Source organism: Globicephala melas, chromosome 1 (assembly GCF_963455315.2).
Source record: "Globicephala melas chromosome 1, mGloMel1.2, whole genome shotgun sequence".
Lineage (NCBI taxonomy): Eukaryota > Metazoa > Chordata > Mammalia > Artiodactyla > Delphinidae > Globicephala > Globicephala melas.
Window position 1 is genome coordinate 35428722 of NC_083314.1, and position 15815 is coordinate 35444536.

Here is a 15815-nt window from a genome sequence, read left to right on the forward strand (position 1 = left end):
TCGTCCCCATGATGTTCTCTGGGTGCTTCACATCCTTGACCATGGGCCCCATCCTTGGCACAGGCTTATCCTCAAAGACTTCATTCTTTAAGGGACCCCAACAACAGTCGTGGAAGGTTCCCTCGGGTGCTGCGAATAACCTACAAAGCAGATTCCTATATTTATTACAACGCTATTTAATTCCTATCAGTGTTTTAACCGACACCTTATTTATTTGTCAGAATGAAAGTTCTGTGAAGGCAGCAAGGACAGTGCCCCACCCTTCTCTCTGATCCTCCACAATCTTTGCCACCACGTGGGGTAGAGGATGGGTGCTCAGTAAATGCTTAATTGGATTTTTTTTAACCTGTCTTTGAATTGTTGAGGAACAATGAGGGATGTTGGGATGTGAAGTTGAACTTTAGGGCATGGAAATCACATTGTCATGACACCTGCAGGGGTCGTACACAGAGCACTGGGATGAGGGGGAGGGCACTGGTTTGAAATATAAATGATAAAAGATATAATGCAGGGGGGTGCCCAGAACAAAGCAGACTCTCCCTAAACACTGCATTTCTTGCCCACACTCCCCACCTCACTCCCACCATCCCTGCCCCTTGGGTACTCTCTTTCTTATCCTACTCACTCATCCCTTATCTGCCACTTGGGAGGGTGCCAGTGTCAAGCTGACCTCATGGATGGTGTCATCATACCTGGATGACAGGTATGATGGTGGTGCGAATATAATTTAGGGTTAGGTTAGGGTTAGGGTTATGTGTTATCCCATCTGTGATGACATTCCCTGCTCATAAAAAGCAGGCACCTCGGGAACCTTTCCTTTCTATCACTGGACCAGTGCCCAGAGAAGCTGAGTTGTGTGTCTGGGAAAGGCCTTCTTCCTAAAAGCAAGACGGGACATTCTCTAGTCTCAAGCTTTGACTGAACTTTGTAGTTGATTGCAATCCAAACATATAATGTCTGCCTAACTCTGCCCTTGTTCAGAACACTCAAGAGGATGAATGTACGTAGGAGGTGGGATGTCTCTTCTTCCATGACGTGAGTTCTCTTGCAGAACAACTGGCCTTCCAGGAATCCCATAGCCTTGTTCTCCCCCACCTGGCTATAAGCCACATGGACTGGCAAAGAGAGGAGGTGCATTTCTGAAAGCAGAGAGATGTAATGCCTTTGGATAGCTCAAATAGACCAAGGCTAAGATAAGTGTACACATTTCAGTGCATGGAAGAAGGATAAATAGATGACAAAAACTATTCTATTTCTGAAAGAGGGCGAATGCTGGAGTCAGGGTACTTAGGTGCATCAAGGGAGGAAGACTTAGAGTAAAGAGGGTATCCACATATATCACTAGCACTAACAAGCATGGTTCTGAAAATTTACAACCCTTCATCACATCAAAATAAATTGCCCTCATAGAACTCCAGACAAATAGAAGATCACTGGTAAATGCCGGCCCTAAGATCTGGGCAAAGAGGTTGTAAGGGGTGTTTCATAACAAGGTCCCTTCCTAGCTCAGGGCTGAAGCATGTCCTCACAAAGAAGTTCAGGCACCTTCTACTGGTGGGAAACCCAAGACCGAGAAGGGCCTTCAAAGCAACAGCTATGCCTAGGCTCCAGTCCAAGGCCATGTGGTCTAGATCCAGGGCAGCAAAGACCGCGTGATCAAAGACACTCTGCAAATCCCACAGCCTGTTGCATGGCTTCGAAAGGAAGCAAGTGGCATCAGGACAAATGCTCTGCATTCCCGGAGCCCACCTGAAAACCACAGGGGGCTGCAAAAGTGTCCAGGAAGAGCTGGGGGAGGGGAGACTGAGCACTGCTCAGGGCAAACAGACAGGGATGAGACTCGAGGTGGGACGTGGGAGTAATGAGGGTTCTGAAAATGGATGGAGCGGGTGTTGGAAACCAGCATAGAGACAAGACTCATTGGCACCAAGGTCTGGGCCCAGGGGGACAGCTGGAGAGCTGAGTCAGGCAGGGAATATTGACGTAGTCATCGGAATGCGTGTCCTCCATCTTGGCAGCAGGCTGGTGGTAGAAGCTCACATATTCACAGCTGATCTTCACAGATGGGGCATGGAGCCAGGGAGTTTCCGACACCTGGGAACAACCGGAGAAGCATCACTGGATCTGGGTAGGGTGATTGTAGCATCGACAGCAGGCAATGGGGTGGGGTGGGGGGGAAGCATGCATGTGGTTGCTGTCTTCTAGAAGGCAAAACACAGAGGTGGTTGAGCTCCATCAGGTGGCTCAGCCCTGGGGATTTTCAGGGTGGCGTCTCAACCCCAAATAACTGGAAAACACTTAGATCTAATGTGACAGGAAATGCCTTAAACGGGGCTCAGACTAAAATCATGTGACTAAGCACGGGTCTGAAGGAGAACCAGCTGCTGGAGGAGTTTCCCCTCTGGGATTAGATGATGTGACTTGTGGAATAAATATACATCTTCTCAGGGAGTTATCAGAAGTAGCATGAGTCATCCTCCGCACCTCCATAGGGCTTTTATTCCATGGAGAGCTTGTGACGTGACATGACAGTGCATTCCAGGAAGGAGCCGGCTGGTGAAGCAGAGGAAGGTGGCAGGCCATGTGGAACTCCGCTTCCCCAGAAAGAAAGTTCAGGACCATCTGCCTTCAGGACGGATCAGTTCTCGGAGGGCAGGGCTATGCCATGACTCTAACACGGCACAACTATTGTAACATCCACCCAGGAAGGCTGCAGTAGGGAAAGTCACACATTTTTGACACAAGCGCTGAGAACCAGAAGTTCAGCCCCCTGAACACAGTAGGCACTGAGTAGGTGCTCACTGAAAGGAGCTGTTACTTTCTGTACTTTACCAAGTACAAGCTGAGCAGCAGCTTGCTTCAAAAATATATCTCCCACTGCCTGTTACAGTTCATCATTTGAGATTCATTTGGCTTAAAAAATTTTAAAACGTCACTCCCTGTGAAGGCTTAAAATACTCAGTCATTAATCATAGGCACCTTGTTGTCAACTTGCTCCATCAAGATTTTTATCCCTGATAGTGGGAATGTGAGTTTCAAGCAGGGAGGAAGGGTAAAATTTGAGCAAGGTACTGGGCCAGGTGAGGGCATGTGTGGTCACAGAGCAGTTCCAGAGAAAAGGGCTGAGGTAAGTGTAGAATAGATGGGCACCGCTGGACCTACCTAAGCTACTGTGAACCTTCTCCAGCAGGGCTGAGGGCAAGCTCAAGAAGCTGGGCATGATGGGGGCAGAGCTGTTGCTTGTTGCCAGGCATCACTCTCCCCCTTGTAGCAAGGCACGGTTACCGAGCCGGGGATACATTATTCAGCCTCCCTTGAAGGCAGGTGTGACCACGTGACTAAACTGTGCCCAGTGGGATGCAGGGAGAAGTGATGTGTGAAATTTCAGGGTCATGGTCTTAATAAAGCGACTTTCTCTTTCTTCCTCCCATGCGCTGGGATGCAGACATGGTGCTGGTGATTGAGCATTGACCACGGAAGGATGGAAGCGGCAAGACTCCAGGGGGTGGTGCAGCAACAGGCAGAAGGCATTTGAGTCCCTGGATGACCCCATGGCTCAGGCCACCTCCTCCTGGCTACCTGCCAGGAGGCTTCCATGTTGTGGGCCGTGGTTTAGGGTTTACTGCATTAGCTTAGCCTACCCCCTAATTAAATCAGGGACACTTGCCACACTTAGTTTTTACTGGTTCCTGAAGTAATAATGTTTCGGCTATGGTAGGCTGCTTTAGAGAACAAAATGGGAAATTTGGGAAAACAAACACGAATGAATAGTTTAAAGGTTTTTCACACATCTGCCAAATGGCAGATTTTTTCTTCAATAGAAAGATGAGAAGAAAAAAAAAGAAAGAAAGATGAGTTCCCTATGTCCAAACCTAGATTTCAAGAGGAATCTTCTTCATCCAAAGTGTTGAATCTTATCTACGTCTCTAGGCCAGGCTTAACTGCCTTCAGTGATGGGTAAACAACCTCCTCTCATCTTCGAGGGCTTACTAGAAAGTACTTCCTCATATTAAGGTGAAACTGGGTAACTTCCACCCCCTTAAGATCTCCTAGAAATCGAATCTTTTCCACGTGAAAGCCCTTCACGTATTTGTAGAGGTACCATCTATCATCCTCTACTAAGCTCCCATTTATCCCATGAGAAATGCTTGGCTAAAAGCCGTGTAACTAAGTCTACCACAATTGTTGCGTAGTCGCCTACTGACACCATCAAAGGAGGAAACTGATACCAGTTCCCAGACTCAGGGCCCGGGGAGCCGCTGCGAAAGCCCCCGCCCTCCAGCTAAGCCGAAGCTCCACCGACTGCGCTCGGGTCCAAGCTCAGGTCTGGGGCCGCCCATTAGGGCCGCAGCTGCCAATCAGGGGGCGGGGCGGAGCTTACCTGCGGCGGGGCTGGGGGCGCCAATGCTCCGGGGCACGGGAGAGGTGCCGCCCCTTCACCTAATAGGAACCGGGAGGGCCGACATGAGGGCGGGGCCGAGGATCCAACCCCACCCGCAGCTCTGCCGGAAACCCGGGGGAGGAGGAGCCGGCCGTGCTGCACGCGGCTGTTCTGAAGGCGGGTTTTTCTGGCTCAACCTCCGCGCCGCGCAGTGTCTGGCTGCTCCAGCTCGCACGCCCGGCCCGTCCCGCTCTCCCCCAGCCCGCCTCCCTCTCCCCGCGACCTGTCCCGCTCTCCCCCGCCTGCTCACCAGCAGCGTCCACCCCCCGAGGGCGCCGAGGGCAGGCGCTGTAGACGTTGTTTTGGGTGCGTGGCCGCTGCGACACGCGTGGCCGCTGTGACACGCGTGGCCGCTGTGACAGGGGCCGCTGTGAGGCCTCCAGGGCGCGCATCCTCACGGCCAGTCGGCGGACCCGTCTGGAGAGAGCTTCTCGGTAAAGCCACAGGGAAGGAGAGAGGAAGAGGGCGTCAGAGGCCCATGGGCACCCCCTCCCAGTCATAGAAAACTAAAGGCTGTCCGTTTGCCTGGTGTTTGGCAATGTCTGACGTGTGGGTGCTTACTGAAGACCAAAGGGCCCAGGCCGCGCTCCTCCCCGCCCCCATTTCCAGACCATTGAGCCCCGTGCCACGTTCCCCACACCCCAGGCTGCTCATCTAAAGCGCCTGAGTGTCCCCGGGAGGTCAGAGGGATCTGAATGCGCTGGGATTTGGGGAAGCTCGGCTCTCGGAAACTTAGCCTGGCGCCCTCACCTTTCCTCCTCTGAATGACCCTCTTCGCCACCAGCCCCAGAAGTGCCAGCAGGATGAGACCCAGGATGGTGGGGGTCAGGATGTAGAAGCCTTGGTCTTCCATCCCAGACACGGGGCCTGGGCCCTGGTTGAGTGAACTGAGGAGGGAAGGAGGGGGAGAGAGAAGGGAGAGGTCAGGAAGGGAGGGGGTTAAGGCAGCACGCAAGTGGCCAACTTTTTTGGAGGTAGCTCACAAATTTGTCCCTTTGTTAACAGAATTCTCACCCTGGACGGTGCAGGCCTCTTACCTCTGCCTGTGAAGCCTGGTTTGGTGGTTGTAGCTGGCCGTCTGGAGCCTGAGCAGTTCCTCCTGTGCTGAGGTTTTTGAGGCTGTGGCAGATGGCAGGAGGGTGGTGGGCTGGGCAGTTGCTGCTGAAGATGCCCTGTAAACTCGAGGGCGGTGGGTGATTGAGGTGGTGGGGGAGGCATGGTGTGCTGGAGGGGCCTCGGTCCTTTGAGCTGGTGTGGTTACTACAGAACACAGCAGGAAGAAACTCTAGTCTCCAGCAGCCTTGGGCCAACCATTTCTTTCCAGAACACATGCTTCCCTTTTACCTAGACTACCTTTGTTCTCACAGTCCTTGTCACCTGAAATGCCTCGTGAGCATGCCATCTGCATCTAGTACGTTCTGTCTATATTTGCTTCAAACTCCATTTCCTACAGAAAGTCTTCTGTGACTTCCCAGGCAGAAGAGCTTGCGCTCCTCTAAGCATGGACAAAACCTTGTTTGTAGTTCAATTCCCACTCTGCCTTGTGTTGTATCTATGTGCTTGTCTATTCTCCCCCATCCCACACCTGTCAGTCACAACCTTGAGTATACAATGAGCTCAGTTACACGATCCCTCTCTCAATGGCCAGCGGTCTTTTAGTGTAACAATATTCAATTAATGTATCTACCTCACAGGGCAGATGTGAGGATGTGATGTAACTATTGCATGTCAAAATGCATTTAAGACAGGAAAATGGTATAGAAATGTAAAAGTATCATTAGTATAATCGTGATTGATCTTGTTATTGTAAAATAGAGCTGTTAAATCAGTATGCCAGCGAATGGTAGACAGCCCTATGGGGAGCAGGAAGCAGGAGGACCTCTGGCTGGGAAACGTCTGCCCAGTCTTGGTTTCCCGCAGTCATTCATAAAAGAGCTAGATTTTGTGAATGGAGCACAAACTTCATTACATGTGGTGCCACCTGGTGGTGATGGGTCATTTCTGCAACTAGTGCCAAGTGTACGTGCTGAAGGATGGGCTTGAAAGACTTGGAATGCAGATCTCAGGGAGGTACCCCCTCCTAAGGCAGGGAAATACACATCTGAGACGCAGCTCTGCTCTGCCAACCATCCTATGAGCTGAACATGTACCCCCTCCTCCATTTTCACAATGCCATAGAATCTCCCCCACCTCCCCTACCCTACCTTTGGGGAACTGACCTTTGGATATGAATTCCAAAGAACTGGCATGTTCAGGCATCTGGAACCAAAGGGGCATACGCATTTGGAGAAATCTGTTAAACCATGCTGGAGGCTCAGGCATTGGCTCTTCTTCCCAGAAAGGCCCGTAATCTACCGGAGGCAAGAAGAGTCCATTGGTGGTCTCTAGGACGAGACTGAGGCCTGGGGAAGGGACTGCTGCTATGAGCTGAGGCTGACTCAGCTAGGGCAGATGGCAGTGAGGGGATGAGGGCAGGGAGAAGAAAAATAACCAGGCTGGGGGCTTCCCTGACAGAAATCCTCTTTCACCCTAACCCTGTCGGCATTCCCTGCAAAACCATCGGAGACCATTGGGAATCTAGGTTGTTGAATTAGTGCTGTGTATGTCTGAGGAAGTCAGTGGAGAAAAGAAAAAAGGAAGGATTCGGGAGAAATAAAGAAAGGATCAGATCATAAAGTAACAAATTTGGCCATCAACTGTGAAAAATGATTGTCTTTCCTTTATATTTATCCCTGATATCTCTCATGGGACAATTATGGTAATAATTATGTCCTTTTGCTTCCAATTTCCTTCAGTCTCAGAGCCCCTCCTCAATCTCACCCCACACTCGCCTCGTGCCCTGGGTAGGATGAGTAAAATACCACACAAGGAGAGCACCTATCCTGTCCCTTTCATACAGTTTGGATAGAAAATTTGGTGGACCGTGAAGTTCATTGACTCTATGAGGTTTCGACTCTACAGATCCCAATTCCTACTGGACTTGCTAATATGGGAATAGTGTAAGAGTGTGGGGACGGCTGCAGTCCCATTGTTGTCCCAGCCTTCCTGAGTGGAAACGTTTTCTGGGTGGCCAGAGCCTCCATCGTGTGGGGCACCTACCACTGTGAACAGACAGGGTGACCTGCTGGGTCTTGCCCCGGTCTGTGTCCATGCCTGCCCCACAGGCATAGACCCCGCTGTCACTCTCGACCAGCTCTGTCATCTCCACCAGGAACAGATTCCTGTCTGGACACAGCTCCAGTGTGACTCGATTCTTGAATTCCTTCTTGACAAAGTTCCTGTTGGACACCACGGTGGCACATCCTCCAGACTCAACAATTGTCCGGCACAGATATATCCTCACATGCATTTCAGGAAGCGGGCACTCGATAACAACGGATCCTCCCAGCATTCCCTCCACCTTTACTTCTGGAACGACCCTCAGGGCTCCAGCTACTGCAGGGAGAGGGAGTTAATGTAGAGGAAGCCCCATCCCCAGCCACATCCCCAACTCCAGCCCTGTTTCCAACCCAGGCCCCAGCCCAGCCTCACACTCATCCCTACTTCCAACTCCATCCCCATTAGCAGCCCAAGCCTCAGCCAGCCCTGAGCCTCAGCCGTCTCATGATCTCTAGCCCTGGCTGCATCCTCAGCCTCTTCCCATCCCCAACCCTATTTATATTCTTGGTCCAGCTCTATGTCCATCCCTAGCCCTATGCCCAAGGCTGAGTCTCTCCCCAGCCCAAGCCTTAATGTAATCCTCAGCCTTGTTACCAAACCTGAACCCATATGGACCCAGACATCAAACCCCTGAAAATACAGTCAAAGCCACTACCCCAGTCCAGGGGGAGAGAATGTGCCACAGTGATCCCCCCAACCAGCCCATGATCCCTGAGTGACTTCAGGGTGGTGTCGGGAGGCATGGTACAATTTGCTCCAACAGGTTTTCTGTCTAGTTTTGTTTTGCTCAGATCCATCCAACCAACCAAAACAACCATTCACCTCCAGTTTTTTTATTCAATCATTCAACAAGTATCAGTTGAATGCCTTTCATGTGATAAGGTGCCTGGCATCCCTCCCTCACAGAACAAATCATTTATTGAATGATACAAATGGACGGCCACTATGTGACAACAGAGTATAGTAAATCCCATGGCGTAGATACACAGAGCCCCTTGGAAGCACCAAGCAGGGGCGCCTGATCCAGTCTGCTGCAGAGGATGATATAATTTGAGGAAGGCTTTCTGGAAGACGTGATGTATAAGTTGTGACCTGAAGGACTGGGTGTGGACGGCAACTCAGAGAATGATGGTGTTGTCTTCACTGAGGAAGGGAACACAGAAGGAAACAAGGGTATATTTGAGTGTGTGTGCACATTGTATGTGCATTGGGGGTGGTGTGGAGCAGGGTGGAATAAAAGGTGTGGTTTCTGAGTCCCTGACATCAAAAAGCTTATGCTTTGGCTGAGAGAAGGCAGGTCTAAGCTGGAGAAGAAAGTAAGTCCAAGTATGATTAATTGTCAGCTAAGTGGGTCCCAGTAAGTGTCTGTATATTTCTGGGAAGACAATTCAGAGGATGAAATGTGTGGGGGGGGAGGGGGCTGTGGACTAGGGTGGAGGAGAGACCCTTCTAGACAGTGAGAACCACCCCCAAAAAGGCTGGGACAGGAGAGAGAACATGGCACGTTCATGAGGCGGGGAGGGATGTTCACAAACTTCCTGAAACTCATCCATAGAGCAAACATTAAGAATAGCTCTAGGACTTCCCTGGTAGTACAGTGGTTAAGAATCCACCTGCCAATGCAGGGGACACTGGTTCGAGCCCTGATCAGGGAGGACCCCACATGCTGCAAGCAACTAAGCCCGTACACCACAACTACTGAGACTGTGTGCCACAACTACTGAAGCCCATGCACCTAGAATGCATGCTCCGCAACAAGAGAAGCCACCACAGTGAGAAGCCCATGCACTGCAACAACGAGTAACTCCCAACTCACCGCAACTAGAGAAAGCCCACGCACAGCAACGAAGACCCAATGCAGCCAAAAGTAAATTAAAAAAAAAAAAAGATTCTCTCTTAAAAAAAAAAAAAAAAAAGAATAGCTCCAAGGAGTCAAAGAAAGAAGTGGGGCTGGAGCCTCCTAGATGAGCAGAGAGAGTCGAGGAGGATGTTCTGGGGAGCGGGAAGAACATGGACAACAGAAACAACCATGGGAACATGAGATGGGGGTAGAGGAGGCTAGAGAGGGGCTAGCTGGGGACATTTACAGGAGTATGTTAAGATCTGAAAGTGTAGCTGGTAAGTGTGGTGGGGAGAAGAGGGGCCCACCAGACACGTATGACCTGACATGGAAACCCTTCATGAATAACCCAACACTGCTTTAAATCCCCTGGAAACAGATGTGTGAGGTAGCCCTGTGACTGGAACGTGCCAGTGGAAGGTGACCCATCAAAGGACAAACACCCAACCAAGGGGATAGGTGAATCCCCTGTATGTCCAGAAGGACCATACCTGTGTGTAAAGCCCAGCACCTGAGAATGAGCATGCAAACATTTTTGGACCAACCCAGCCAGAAAAGGGCATGCCTGCTGCTTTCTCAAGGGTGAGATGCTGTAAAATGGGCAGGCGCAAGACAGAGCAGAGAGGGGTCATCACCGTGCAGATGCCTCCAGTGGCCTCTCTCTGCTCAGTGATGAGCTGCTGGTAACCCCCTGGCTTGCCCAGGTCCTCTGTTATGGACTGTATGTTTGTATCTCCCCAAAATTCATGTGTTGAAACTCCAACCCCCAAAGTGATGATATTACGAGGTGGGGCCTTTGGAAGGTAAGTAGGGTTAGATGAGGTCATGAGGATGCAGCCCTCATAATGGGATTAGTGTCCTTGTTCTCTCCATGTGCACAAGAAGAGACCATGTGAGCACACAGGGAGATGGCTGCAAACCAGGAAGAGGGCCGTCACAGAGAATCATGTCTGCCAGCACCTTGATCTAGGACTTCTAGTTTCCTGAACTGTGAGAAATAAATGTCTGTTATTTAAGCTACGCAATCTATCGTATTTTGTTACAGCAGCTGGAGCTGACTAAGGTGTTACAGCAGGTGGAGCTGACATCCTTATCGTGCAAACTTTGGATGGATGAAGCACAAGGAAAGCTGCTGCGTACACTGAACTCTGGTCCCAAGGAAGCACTAATGGGTGAGATGAAAATGACCAGATCCCATTCTCCTTGGAGTTCATAGTAGCTTCTAACCAAAAGCAGATTTCCCAAGTAGAAAAAAAGATAGCTATAACCTCCAGGTTTAGAACTTAGGCACAGTGTGCATAAGACTCCTTTGGGGGAACTTGCTAGGATACAGATAACCTGGTCCTGCCCTTAAGCAATGTGATTATATCTGCTTAGGATGGGACCTGTGGATCTGCATTCTTAGATAAGCATCCCAGATGCCCTTGAATTTTTGCAATTCTGGACCCCTTAACTACATTTCCAAATGATTCAGGGGAAAAAAGAAAGGGGTGGGAGAAGGTATCTAAAGGAACCAAGCTGTTTAATATTGACATTTTAGAGAGGCTGCTAACTAAGTGTCATTAATCTTTAAGTTGGTGATTTGATTTTCAGTGGTGATGGTAGGGGAAAGGGATATATGTAGCTTAAAAAGTCACTCTCAACATATAGTTGGATATAAATATCCAATTTGGAACATGGAAAAAATCTTTTTTTCATAATGCAAAATAAGGTAAAGGCCCCCAAGGCCTTGGCTGGTGGCAGTGCTCTGGGAACAGACTTTGGATTCCGTGTAGCAGTGATTTTCTAGGTGGGAAAATCGATGAGGACCCTATCAACTCAAGACACAGCAGAATCTCTGGAAGAAGGGAGCTGACCTGAGAGTTTTATGTTTATCCAATGGAGCGTGGATTTTTTTAAAAGGATGGGAAGCATCCTATGCTCCTTCCCACTTCCGCCCACACTAACCTGTGTGTGTCTGGGCCCGCTGTCTGCCCTCGGCCCTGTCGCTGTGGATGGAGTGTCCCCCTCCTCTCAAAAGCCAGTCCTTTCACCTTTATCCTGAATCCATGCCATCACCTTCTTTAGAGCATGTCTTCTGCAATCACCCCCTTTCTCTGTCTGTCTCACTGGTTCTTCTCCTCCAGCATTGCATGGCTTACACACACGCCCTGATATGGCCCATACTGGAAAAACCCTTGGTCGACTTCTCCCCTCCCCTTCAGCTGCCACCCCTCTTCTGTTCACTTTCTCAAAATCACTGAATCCACTCCTCCATCTCCCGATTCCTCTTCCACCTATATCTGTCAGAATTATGGCTCCAGTATTCCGCTGAAACTGCTCCGGTCAAGGTCACCAAAACTTTCCTTGTTGCCATGTTGGATGGTCACTTCTTTATCCTTTTTTTTCTTGCTCTCCTGGCAGCATTTGGTGGAATTGAGCCTTCCTGCCTTGAAATGCTTTCCTCTCCTGGCTTCCCCGACATTACACTCTCAATGACTGTTCCTTTGCAATCTCCTGACTTATCTCTCCTTATCTGTTCACTTTAGTTCTCCTCCTCCTTCCTTCCTTCCTTCCCCTTCTCTATCAGCATTGGACCTGACGCTGGGCCTGTTCTCTTCTCTGTCCTCCTTGCTTCCCCCCACACTAGCGCATTTACTTCCATGGCTTTTAATACCAGCTCTATATAGATCTCACCATAATATGGATCTCCAGTCTTGTCTTTACCTCTAGGGCTCCAGACTTGCCTTTTTGACACCTGCTCTTGCACTTCACTCAAACATATAAGATATTTTCCAGACTTAAATGGCAAGAACAAACAAACAAAACCCTCTTGATTTTTCTTCCAAAGGCTGTTCCGTCACAAGCTGTTCCCGTCTCCAAAAATAGTACCAACATCTGTCCAAGTGCTGAAGCCCCAGAGTCATCCCCATATTAAAGAATCAAGAATAAATTTTAGGTATGCGTATGTGTACTGGGCCACAGCATCAAGTGTATGTATTATTATGGGTCAAGGCGAAAAAAGTTTGAAAGTGTATACCCTATGCTACTGCCTTGCTTTATTACGGAACTCCACTTAGGGCCCCAGGCGATGTGGCCTATAGTCTGTGCCTCATGCACTGGGCTCTGGGACCAGGACCACCCCCACATTTGCAGGACCTGGGGCAGGAATACAAATAAGACCCAAATATCATACGTCTAAATATTTTAAAGTTAATTATCAGGCTAAAAAACTGTTGAATAAATGATCCCCCTATCTTGACAAATTTACACACTCCTTGGATGTCCACTCTAATACATGGCTGTGCAGGGAAAAATGGCTCCAAGTTTCCTGCCTCTATCCTCTGGCCTCTCTCCTTTCTGTTCTCATCCCTGGCTCCTGCCCACTCCACAATGGTCCTGGTATATACATGGGGGATGACCCAGCTTGCGTGTACAAGCTCCATCCATCTCCTTCCCAAACAGCCACCTGTAGCCACCCTTTTATAGGCCAAGGGGTCACCCTAGGACAGAAGACCCAGGATAGAATCTCACACAGTCATTGAAGGTGGTTCCAGAGACATTGGGACAGGGAATTTGAGGTCTAGAAGAGGGGGTGTGGGTGTGGGCTTGAAGTAGGCACATCCTTCGGGGCCTTGAACGCCTCACCCTGTGGAGATGGGCACAAGTGGAGAAGGACCAGGCCCAGAGCAAGGACACCTCTGGCTAGAAGGGTCGTATTGCTCAGGACAGACTGCAGGGGTACAATTTAGGTACTCTTCACTCCTAGACATTTTCCACGTCTACCCAATCCCTCTTCCCTCTCAGGTCTAAGTTTAGTTAACCATCCACTGTGATCACCTATGTCCTACCACCTCTCACAGAGTCTGTTTCATTAAAACTTCATTCCCTTGGGTTTTTAGGGATTTCCAATATTTGATTCAAAGATTTGACTTTCTTCCGAACTCCAGCCATTACAAAGAAAGCAAGTATGAATAAAAAACAACTTTGACCCCCAAGAAGCTTACCATTGAATCAATAAAATAAAGTGGACACACCCTGAGCTACAATACAAGGTAGAACGGGGTCAGCTATTGGGGTTCAGAAGAGGGGCCTGTGGAACATGTACGAGAAAGTGGAGGTTGAGATGGGATTTGAAGGACCCATAAATGGTGGAGGTGAGTGGAAGGCTATTCCCGGCAGCAGGAATGGCATGAGCAAGGGCATGGTGTCAGGAAAGTCTAGCACATGTTCAAAGAGGCGTCCCATTGGCTGGAGGTTAGGAAAGTACAGGGGAGTATGATAAGCTCAGAGTATAAAAGGGGAGGCCAAGGGCTTCCCTGGTGGCGCAGTGGTTGAGAGTCCGCCTGCCGATGCAGGGGACACGGGTTCGTGCCCCGGTGCGGGAGGGTCCCACATGCCGCGGAGCGGCTGGGCCCGTGAGCCATGGCCGCTGAGCCTGCGCATCTGGAGCCTGTGCTCCGCAACGGGAGAGACCACAGCAGTGAGAGGCCCACGTACCACAAAAAAAAAAAAAAAAAGGGAGGCCAAGAGAGGAGTTTGTATTTAAGGAGTTCGATTCAGTAGGCAGTGGGAGCCATGGAAGGTTGTTGGAAAGGATGATCCTATGATCACAGTCAAGATGAAGGAAGGTTGATCTGGAGCTACAGGCTGATCAGGTTGGAGGAAGTGGGAGAGATAGTTAAGAGGTGATCCTGTGGTCTTCCTTTCCATTCCCTCTGTTATGTCTCTAGTAGGGGCTGCCATGGCTTCTCATCCTTGGAAATGTGAATCTAGAAACTACGTGAATTGGCCATTGATTAGGTCAAAGTCTGGTTGGGGATAAATGGGAAGAGGTGGTAAAAAGCTATTTGGGCATTTTACAGCTGATATCAGGGATAGTTAAGACAGAGAGAGTAGCTGATTTGGGTGGTGACCAGTGAGGAATTTGAGGTTAGGTGTTAGGCCTGCTGCATTTCTGATCTTGATGGGATATGGAAGTGGGAGTGCCCAGGAGACAGCTGTAAATTGAGATATGGAGCTCAGGAAATGGATTAGGGCTACCAAATGGGTTAGGGAGACTTCATTTACATTGGAACTTTGAAAATTCAGGCGTTAAAGAGATCCAAAGAAAGAGAATGTAGAAGTAAGAAGAAAGAACTTAGGAGGTACTTGCTTTGAGATTCCATATTAACAGGCCGATATGTCTGGAGAGGTGGCATCTTCAGCCCTTACAAGTCAACTCCTGAGCCAGTAGGAGGTGTGTCTGGAGTAGAGGGAGGCGCACTAACTGGGAGTGGGGAGGGCCTCCATCCATGTCCTGCCCTAGGTACCAGTTTACAACTAAAGCCATCCAGAAACTTCAGAGCTGGAGATGCACAGCAACTCCCCTTCCTGTGGCCAATTAAGCCCTCATACAACGTCCAGTGTGTTTCCCCACAACACTTACCTGGCAGGAAGTAAAGTGACCAAAGCCAGAGGTCCATGGCTCCTTCCAGACCAAGGTCCCATCCAAGAGCCCCTGGAGAGGGGGACAGAGACCCACTGCTCACCCAGGAGCCCTTCACTGTTTGATGCTTGAAAGAGATTTCTGGTGCCCACAAGGGGTATGGCTTGAAAATGAGGAAATGACAACCTATTTTATTTGCTTACTAGTTTTAGATGAAAAAGAATATACCAGCAAACCAAAGAGGAAGTCAGGAACTGAGAAAACATGTTGTGTTCAGTGAGAATGGGTCACCAGGGTTCAAAGTGCCTCGAGGCAGCTTCTGAAGACTATTAGAAACTACCAGTTCTGCTATTTCTCTGCCTTGGGGGGTCCTCCCATGCTTTATGTGCGCCACAGTCATTCCCCTTGTGCCTGTCTTCAGGATAAAAGAGCCTCCTTACCAATTTTCTGCATCTGAGGACAGCTGTATGGACAGAAGCTTGGGCTTGAAGTCAGAAGGTGCTGGTTGTAGCCCTTGAACTCATTTGACAAATGCTTTGGGAGACCTACTATGTGGAAATACCAGCTGTGGATTTTGAGCAATTCACTACCTTTCTCTGAGCCTGCATTTCTCTATCTAGGAAATGAAGGTGGGACTAGATGATCACTGGCCTTCTCTCCCACAGAACATCATTCCTGGGGTCTTAACTGCAGCTCATCCCCCCTCAGATCAGCCACCCCTCATCTTCCCCGACTCTTTCCCTAAGGTGCTGCCCTCTCACAGCGGCTCAGGCGCGGTCCAGTGACCACAAGGGCAATGCCCGGAAAGGGTGTGACAGGTCACACGGCAACTCTGCCTAGAGTCACAGCAGCCTGGCAGAGCTACCCTTCAGGACCCTGACGGTCGAGGGTGAGGGCCAGTGGCCGGGACACTGAGAGTCATCATGGAAGGAGCTTTGGGCTCCAGTCAGAACCCTGGATTCTCTTGC

General features: G+C 49.7%; 1 protein-coding gene across 7 annotated transcripts; it reads right to left on the reverse strand.

The window, feature by feature from the left end:
• Positions 1–1917: 1917 nt before the first annotated feature.
• Positions 1918–14948, reverse strand: FCMR (Fc mu receptor). Of its 7 annotated transcripts, XM_030872864.3 has the most exons (8): positions 14848–14948; positions 7541–7876; positions 6661–6792; positions 5479–5701; positions 5192–5328; positions 4692–4868; positions 4382–4440; positions 1918–2094 (listed from the first exon to the last, which is right to left on the reverse strand). In XM_030872864.3, the coding sequence occupies exons 1-8, from the start codon at positions 14882–14884 to the stop codon at positions 1918–1920; spliced, it is 1278 nt and encodes a 425-aa protein (XP_030728724.1). In that variant the 5' UTR covers positions 14885–14948. The 7 variants fall into 7 exon arrangements, with proteins under 7 accessions (XP_030728724.1, XP_060141493.1, XP_060141497.1 ...); XM_060285510.2 differs by lacking the exon at positions 5192–5328 and having other exon boundaries at positions 4692–4858; XM_060285514.2 differs by lacking the exon at positions 4692–4868.
• Positions 14949–15815: the final 867 nt, after the last annotated feature.

Excerpts from the sequence above, each read along its gene's own strand:
- FCMR (XM_030872864.3), bottom strand. The coding sequence starts at position 14,884 with ATGGACCTCTGGCTTTGGTCACTTTACTTCCTGCCAG. Across the intron at positions 7,877-14,847 it reads GTCACTTTACTTCCTGCCAG|TAGCTGGAGCCCTGAGGGTC; the intron begins GTAAGTGTTGTG and ends CTCTCCCTGCAG. Across the intron at positions 6,793-7,540 it reads CACCCTGTCTGTTCACAGTG|ATTACGGGCCTTTCTGGGAA; the intron begins GTAGGTGCCCCA and ends TGCCTCCGGTAG.